Source organism: Danio aesculapii, chromosome 19 (genome assembly GCF_903798145.1).
Source record: "Danio aesculapii chromosome 19, fDanAes4.1, whole genome shotgun sequence".
Taxonomy (NCBI): Eukaryota; Metazoa; Chordata; class Actinopteri; order Cypriniformes; family Danionidae; genus Danio; species Danio aesculapii.
In genome coordinates, this window is record NC_079453.1 from 363,910 (window position 1) to 373,465 (window position 9,556).

The following is a 9,556-nucleotide window of genomic DNA, read 5'->3' on the forward strand; positions in this document are numbered from 1 at the left end:
TCAAATACCCTAGATAGACAGCATATCAAGGCCTCATAGGAGATTTAAACGATCCACCTACCAAGAAAACCTTGTTTAAGGTTCAACTATGCTTAATAATTAACCTTTCATTAATTTTCCTTCAGTCCCTTATTTACAGCGGAATGAACCACCAACTATTCCAGCATCTGTTTAATACAGCAGATACCCTTCCAGCTGCAACCCAGTACTGAGAAACACCCATATACTCTCACATTCCCACACACTACGGCCAATTTAGTTCATCAATTCCCCTATAGCGCATGTGTTTGGACTGTGGGGGAGACCACTTGTGAGGGCTCAGTTGTAGTGATGCTGTCTACCTAGGGATGGATTTGGTCACTAGCAAGGGCTTGTTATCAGACAATAGTAATAGTAATAAGGGCTCTGTTGTGATGCTCTTTATGTAGGGATAGATGTGGTCACTAGTGAAGGCTCAGCTGTAGTAATGCTGTCTGTGTAGGGGTGGATGTGCTCTCTAGTGAGGGTTCATCTATGATACTGTCTGTGAAGGTCTAGATTAGGTCACTAGCAATGGTTTAGCTCTAGTGATGCTGTCTGTCTAGGGTGGGATATGATCACTTGTGAGTGCTCAGTATTAGTGATGCTGTCTACCTAGGGATGGATGTAGTCACTAGCAAGGGCTGGTATTTGAACATTAATAAGAGCTTAGTTTTAGTGACGCTATCTACCTAGGGCTGGATGTAGTCACCAGTAAGGGCTCTGCTGTAGTGATGCTGTCTATGTAGTGCAGGAACTGCTCACTAGTAAGAGATCATGCTGTCTATGTAGGGCTGGATGTGCTTAGTAGTAAAGGCTCTGCTGTAGTGATGCTGTCTATGTAGGTCTAGATGTGGTCTGTAGTAATGCTGTCTGTTTAAGGCTGGTTGTGCTCACTAGTAAGGGCTCTGCTGTAGAGATGCTATGAAGGGAGCTTCTTTCAGGACTTGTTGAATGCTGCCAGGATGGCCCAGATGATCTCCTCAGCGGGACTGGACACTCGGCTGCTCTCCTGGTCCGGGTCGGCCTCTAGCAGGGTTCGAGAGCGTGTTGATGCTAGCTCGTAGCGCTCGTCGGGCAGCGAGGACAGCGCGTTTTCCAGCACGTCCGACACATGTGCTAACAGTAGCAGCGCTAGCATGCGGTGGTTAATGCGTCGTGAGTCATTGGTCCAGCGATCCAGAAGGCTGTCCTGAACCCGCTGCAGCAGTCGCTCCTTCTCGGTGCGGTCCGTTAGCGGGTGTGTTGTCATGTCGAACAGCAGGTAGTTCTGCTTCTCCGTGGTCAAAACGCCCTTCTCCACCAGACTCTTCGCTAGACGCTCGCGTACGTTACGCATCTGGAAGTGCATCTTCATGGGGTTCCAGGTCTCACCTGAAAACACACACGACACATGAGGCTATGTTCAGTATATGTTGAAGTTATGTTGAAGCTATGTTCAGTTTATGTTTTGGTTATGTTGAGGTCATGTTGAAGCTATGTTCAGTTTATGTTCTGGTTATGTTCAGGTTATGTTGAGGCTATGTTCAGGTTATGTTGAAGCTATGTTCAGTTTATGTTCTGGTTATGTTGAGGTCATGTTGAAGCTATGTTCAGTTTATGTTCTGGTTATGTTCAGGTTATGTTGAGGCTATGTTCAGGTTATGTTCTGGTTATGTTGAAGCTATGTTCAGTTTATGTTCTGGTTATGTTGAGGTCATGTTGAAGCTATGTTCAGTTTATGTTCTGGTTATGTTCAGGTTATGTTGAGGCTATGTTCAGGTTATGTTGAAGCTATGTTCAGTTTATGTTCTGGTTATATTCAGGTTATGTTCAGGTCATGTTGAAGCTATGTTCAGTTTATGTTCTGGTCATGTTCAGGTTATGTTGAGGCTATGTTCAGGTTATGTTGAAGCTATGTTCAGTTTATGTTCTGGTTATATTCAGGTTATGTTCAGGTCATGTTGAAGCTATGTTCAGTTTATGTTCTGGTCATGTTCAGGTTATGTTGAGGCTATGTTCAGGTTATGTTGAAGCTATGTTCAGTTTATGTTCTGGTTATGTTCAGGTTATGTTGAAGCTATGTTCAGTTTATGTTCTGGTTATGTTCAGGTTATGTTGAAGCTATGTTCAGTTTATGTTCTGGTTATGTTTAGGTTATGTTGAAGTATTGTTCAATTTACATTCTGGTTATGTTCAGGTTATGTTGAAGCTATGTTCAATTTACATTCTGGTTATGTTCAGGTTATGTTGAAGCTATGTTCAATTTACATTCTGGTTATGTTCAGGTTATGTTGAAGCTATGTTCAGTTTATGTTTTGGTTACGTTCAGGTTATGTTCAGGCCATGTTCAGGCTGTTCTCATTATGTTATGTTCTGGGTATGTTGAGGCTATGTTCAGTTTATGTTCTGGCTATATTCAGGTTACGTTCTGGTTAGACAAGTTATCTTCAGTTTATGTTCTCGTTGTGTTCAGTTTTAGAAATCACAAACCAAGTTGAAACAATCAACTATGAGCAAAGTTACAAATACACTCCCCCAGTTTCTATAGTGTGTGTGTGTGTGTGTGTGTGTGTGTGTGTGTGTATGTGTCTGACCAGTCAGCAGCTCTATCCAGCTGGCCATGTTCTCTGCAGGTTCAGTGCTCTTGATGTGTTTGAGAGCTTCATCCAGCAGCACATCTCCAGTGGGCGCAGCAGACTTTAACAACACCTGCAGATACACACAAAACAAACATAATATCAACACTAACAAACACTGATAATGGATCACAGAAAATACACGTAAATAAGTAATATTTTCTGTCTTTTAGTAGAGATATTATATGAGAGATTTGCTTTGTTTACCAAATAAAGGGGATCTAAGTGGATTTGCATTGTAAACATTGAATAAAAGTTAAAAAGGTATTACTTTATATTTCATATATGAAAGTTTTTTATGATACTGCCGAAATCATTACGCATAAATCTGCAGATTTTTACCAAAATTCTGCACAGAAAAAGAAAAAAATGTCTGCAGATTTCGTCTGGCCCTACTCATAACTCTTGACTTGTTGATTTCACAGTTTAATCTGAGCTTTTTACATTATGAAAACAATGCAATTAGTGTTGAATTCCATTATAAAACACAAAAAATACATTTAATGTCTTAATTAACCAGCCTTTTTATTATTTTAATCATCTTTTAAATGACTTTAATCATCATTTTAGAAAGAGCTTTTCTCAGTAACAACACAAATGAAAATAGCATTTATTAACATTTAAGCAAATATCACTTGATTAAGATGCCCTGTTTTAAATATAGCATATGTTTTAATTTATACAGAAAGTAGAATGTTTAAAATTATGGCAAAATTATAGATTTTATATCAAATATCTAATAAAAAAAGCATAAAAAGACTCTTTTTGTTTCTATTAAAACTTTATTATTTATATAATAACAATTTCCAGTAGTTTTACATGAAAAAGCTTCTGTTGCTGATTTGGTGTTGAACAGATAAATACAAAGTAATTAATAAACGAGTATAGATTAGATATAATAGATAAACAGACATTACTTCAGTGATTTTTATTTTAGGTTTTAGCTGTTTTACTGGTAATATATTTTCTTTACATGTTTAATGTTCCACCCAAAACTGGTCAAACGAGCTGGTGAACATCCTTAATACAAACAATAAACCTCAAAACACCATAAAACAATGTGTTTATTATTATAGTGGATGATGAATGATGACTAATTAGCATTTAACATAAACCCATTCAGCTGAAAGGCTGTTAAATATGGAGGACTAAACCTGCAAAAACAATAAATAAATAAATAAATAAATACCTGCATAAATAAAAAACAATGAGTAAATAAATACCCGAATAAATACCCAAACATATAAATGAATAAGTAAATAAATAAAGAAATAAATACCCAAACAAAGAAAAAAATAAATTTCTGCATAAAGCAATGAATAAATAAATACCCAAATAAATAAATTAATAAATAAATTCCTTCATAAATAAAACAATGAATAAATATAAACCCAAATAAATAAATAAATCAATCAATTCCTGCATAAATAAAACAATGAATAAATACGCAAACAAACAAACAAATAAATAAATAAATAAATAAATAATATATAAATAAATCCACAAATTCTTGCAATAATATTTAATTATTTATCAACCCACTCTATTAATAATTTATATTTTTTTATTGCAGGAATTTGTGGATTTTTATATATTTACTTATTTATTTATTTATTTATTTATTTATTTGCGTATTTATTTATTTATTTATTGTTTTTGCAGGTTTTGTCCTCCATTGTTAAACTGCAAGTGAATTAATTTTCACCTGCTAAAATAAATAAAAACTGCATTCTAGTAGAAAAAAAAACACCAGTTTACTTAGTTGAGTATGATTAAATATTCTAAACTGAAACTGAATATTGATTAGAGGGTGGGGTTTAATATTGATTAGGGGGTGTGGTTTATTTTTAGCCCCACCTCTCATCATTCACCAACAGGCTATGCAATCGGACTGCTGTTCCAGTGTAGAAGCAGATGGGTAGGTTTGGTTGAAGATCAACAAAACAAACTGTGAATTAACTTGGAATAATCCTTCACCCTAAATCTGACCATGTCCGCTAGCAAAACAAACATGGTAAACCGCAGACTTCAATGATGATGATCAAGATGAAGATGATGAAGATGATGATATAAATGGAGTAAAAAGCAGTCAAACACCGGTTGGGCCGGTTTGGTTTGGTTACTGCTGCACCTCTCAGATGAACATGAGATACAGAAATACAGTGAGCTGTGAACTTTATAATTACTCACCGTGTTTAACCCGTTCCGCTGCGTAAAAACATGTGCTGGATAAGTTGGCGGTTCATTCCGCTGTGGCGACCCCGGATTAATAAAGCCGAAAAGAAAATGAATGAATGAATTATTGTTTTTTTTAGTTCATGTTTTCCCTCTGGCATCTCCCCCCTGTGACCAGCAGGTGTCCTCAGCGTGCTGTTTCTAGTGCACCTGACCAGTGAATCCAGCTCTTGTAATTAAACCAATCTAACAGTGAAATTATTAATTAGTCAGTTTAACGAAATTAAAAACTGATTATTTTCACCAGCATCAAATCAAATGAGGAAACAAAAAGATGTTGAAACTTATCTACTTTGATTTTCGTCCACAGAAACAGGATGCTGTGACTTTTTTTGACACAATTACTGATTGTTAAATGAGAATACAGTGGGCGTGGCTTGTTTTTTCTACTGTGAGTTGATTGGATGTAGTAAAGTAGGCGTTTCATTCAGAATGATGGGAAAAGGGTTTGGGGAGTTATTACAGCCTAACAGACTCCTCCTCCACCATTTCTGTTTGACGTCAAAACTGACAGCTGGAGGGGCGTGGTTAAGTATATATGCCACGCCCAATACCTCAAACAGCATAATCTGAGAATTGAACTGAAAGCAAACAGGAAGAGCATCTTCAGATTTCAATTTTAGATTCAATAGTTTTTTTTTAATGACTCTCATAGATGAATTGTTCAGCACAAAACTAGCAATGCGAGCTAACAGAATCAACATGGCTAGTTGTGGTTTCATGTGGCCTTTGAACATGTTTAAGTAATAAATAAACTGAACAAAAGCACTTCTCTAGGGGAAATCTAATATGCAGTAAATATGTTTACGTCAGTCGATCCTCAGCGTGTGGTGTGAGTAGTGTGTATGGGTCGTCACCTTGCGCTCCAGCAGTTTCCTCCGCCGGGTCCCCTGAGGCTCCAGCTGAATGCGGCCCCGCAGCCCCAGCTCCACCAGCATACAGCTGCGCAGACCCGACGAGATGCTGTCGTTCCAGAAGGACGTGTAGCCCTGCACACCAACACACACACACACACACACACACATTACACATGACATTAGAAACACACACACATTACACATGAAATATTAAACACACACACACACACACATTACATAGGACATATTACACACACACACACACACACACACATTCTAGAGGACATATTACACACAGACATACACACATGACATATCACACACACACATTAAATAACATATTTTACACATACACACATTACAGATGATATATTACACACACACACACACACACATTACACAATATACTGTATTACACACATTTTGAACATGACATATTACACACAACATATTACACACTACACACACATTACATAAGACAAATTACACCCACACACAATAGATTACACACACACACACACATTACACGTGACATACAAGTTGCACATTTTACACTCAGACTCAAACACACACACACACACACACACACGCACACACACGCACGCACGCACGCACGCACGCACACACACACACAGTTTTTGAAGTTATAATTACTCAGTAACAAGGAAGTTTGCATAGAGATTTAACAATAGAGCAGACAGACAAACCTGTAGAGTTCACAGGACAAAACACACACACACACACACACACACACACACACACACACACACACACACACATCCGTCTGTCAGCATCTGTCATCATCTCCCATGTACCTTTTCATCCATCCATCTACAGTATCTAGTCATCAATAGTTCATCCATCAATAATCATCAATTCATCCATCCGCTCAACTATCTGTCTATCCATCCCCCTCCCTCCCTCTATCTGTCCATCTATCCCTCTTTACATTTATCCATCAGTCTATCATTCATCTAAATACGTTCATCCATCCATCCATCCATCCTTACGTTCATCCATCCAACTATATGCATCTATCTATCCATCAATCCATATCCATCAATCATATATCTATCCATCCATCTGTTTGTCAATCCATCCATCCAACTATCTGTCTATCCATTAATCCATCCATCCAACTATATGAATCTATCCATCCATCAATGTATATCCATGCATCCATTCATCTATCCATCAAATCCATATAACCATCCATCCATATATCTAACCATTCATCCATATAACCATCCATACACCCATATATCCATCCATCAATCTATATCCATCCATCCATATATTCTTCTATCCATCATATCCATATAACCATCCATCCAACCATTCATATATCTATCCATCCATTCATTCTTTCATCCATATAACCATCCATCCAACCATTTATCCACCTATTCATACATTCATTCATCAATATATTCATCCATCCATCCATATATCAATCCATCCATTTGTCTATCCATCATATTTATCCATCCATATATTCACCCATTCATACATTCATTAATCCCTATATCCTCCATCCATCCATAAAGCAATATATCCATTCATCTATCCATCCATCTATATAGCCACCCAGTCATGCGTTAATCCATCCATTCATTCATCCATATATCCATTCATCTATCCATCCATCCATATATGCACCCATTTATACATTCATTAATCCCTATATTCATCCATCCATCCATATATCTATCCATCCATTCATCTATCCATCTATCCACCCATTCATTCATCCATCCATCCATATATATATTAATCCACCTATTCATCCATCCATCCATATATCAATCCACCTATTAATCCATCCATTCATCCATATATTCATTCATCCATCCATATATCAATTCATCCATTCATCTTTCCATCATATCATCCATATATCCACCCATTCATACATTCATCCATATATACATCCATCCATCCATCCGTATATCAGTCCATCCATTCATCTATCCATCATATCCATCCATCCATATATCCACCCATTCATACATTCATCCATCCATCCATCCGTATATCAGTCCATCCATTCATCTATCCATCATATCCATCCATCCATATATCCACCCATTCTTACATTCATTCATATATACATCCATCCATCCATATATCAATCGATCCATTCATCTATACATCATATCCAACCCTATATCCACCCATTTATACATTCATTCATCCATCTATTCATACATTAATTCATCCCTATATAATACATCCATATATCGATCCATCCATTCATCTATCCATCCATCTATATATCCACCCATTCATACATTCATCCGTATATCCATCCATCCACCCAGCACATGAACTCTTGATCATTGTGTCTGATTTGTGGTGGTAAACGCATTGTGTGTGTGTGTGTGTGTGAGTGTGTGTGTTGTATTGTGTGTTCTGTAAATCTGCCCTCCGTCACTGTTGCGTTTCAGTGTTATTGTGTTTTCTGGTCAAACTCGACTCTACTGACGGAGGCTGAGCAGCTGAACTGGTTAAACCTGCTCAACCCAGCAGAACAGCACAGCATTTCCACCATTGATACTGTTTCTATAGTCAACGCACCTGACACGTATACAGCACTGCACCTGTGTGAGTGGTGCGAGAGTGAGTGTATGTATGTATGTATGTATGTATGTATGTGTGTGTATATATATATATATATACACGTGTGTATATGTGTGTGTGTGTGTATAGATCTGTGTGTGTTCTTATATTAAAGTGAGTGTGTGTGCATAAGTGTATATAGACATAAATGTATGTCTGTATATTAAAGTAAGTGTGTGTGAGAGAGTGTAAATATATCTGTGTGCCTATATATCAGAGTGTGTGTGTGTTAGAGTGTGTTTATGTGAGTGTGTAAATACATATAGATGTGTGTGTGTATGTTTGTGTGTTTATGTGAGTGTGTAAATACATATAGATGTGTGTGTGTGTATGTTTGTGTGTTTATGTGAGTGTGTAAATACATATAGATGTGTGTGTATATGTGTGTGAAAGTCAGTGTGTATATTTCTGTTTTTGTGTATATGTGCCTCTGTGTGTGTATATATATATATATATATATATATATATATATATATATATATATATATATATATATATATATATATATATATGTGTGTGTGTGTGTGTGCTTAAGTGAGTGTAAATATACATATATGTGTGTGTGTGTGTGTGTGTGTGTGTGTGTGTGTGTGACCTCTTTATCTTTGAGTCCCAGCAGCAGGATCTCCTCCATCAGTGTGAGTCTCAGTGTTTTGCAGTCGGTGTCCTCCTCTTCTTCTTCCTCCTCTCTCTTCTTCTTCTCCTCTTCCTCAGTGCTCCATCTCTCCGCTGGAGTCTCCAAGCGACGGTTACGCTTCGTCAACGTGGTCATTTCCTCCAGCTAACACAAACATACACACACCACATTACACACACAGTCCACGAAACACACATTAAAGACACTGTTCACCCAAAAATGAACATTACAGAACTTTAATGTTTGAGTGAACTGACCCTTAAACATGCTTCTGATCATCACCCAGACACTTTAAGCACATTAATAACTGCTAACTATTATATATATTTATTATAATTACTATTACATTAGTTACCCAAAGCGACTTACAATTTCCAAAGTCAGATTCCAGCAGGTAGGAGCTCAGCTTACTCTTACTGGTACTCATTCATCATTACACACACACACGAGTGTAAAGTAAACACGCTAAAATAGCTTTTAAACTCACCACATTTGCCTTTTAATTAAAATAAAACGTCCAAAGACTGATTTTGTTCTTGAGACTGTCTTCACTTCCTTGTATTTCTCTACAA

The 9,556-nt window shown here is 37.1% G+C and overlaps 1 protein-coding gene across 3 annotated transcripts; it reads right to left on the reverse strand.

Annotated features, from left to right (window-relative positions):
* Positions 1-236: 236 nt before the first annotated feature.
* golph3l (golgi phosphoprotein 3-like) lies at positions 237-9,556 on the reverse strand. 3 transcript variants are annotated; one of them, XR_008839415.1, is made up of 6 exons: positions 9,472-9,556; positions 8,943-9,128; positions 5,729-5,860; positions 2,595-2,709; positions 711-1,392; positions 237-341 (listed from the first exon to the last, which is right to left on the reverse strand). XR_008839415.1 is itself a non-coding variant. In XM_056479096.1 (5 exons), the coding sequence occupies exons 2-5, from the start codon at positions 9,117-9,119 to the stop codon at positions 959-961; spliced, it is 858 nt and encodes a 285-aa protein (XP_056335071.1). In that variant the 5' UTR covers positions 9,120-9,128; positions 9,472-9,556; the 3' UTR covers positions 421-958. The 3 variants fall into 3 exon arrangements, 2 of the variants coding, with proteins under 2 accessions (XP_056335071.1, XP_056335072.1); XM_056479096.1 differs by lacking the exon at positions 237-341 and having other exon boundaries at positions 421-1,392; XM_056479097.1 differs by lacking the exon at positions 237-341 and having other exon boundaries at positions 421-1,392; positions 9,354-9,556.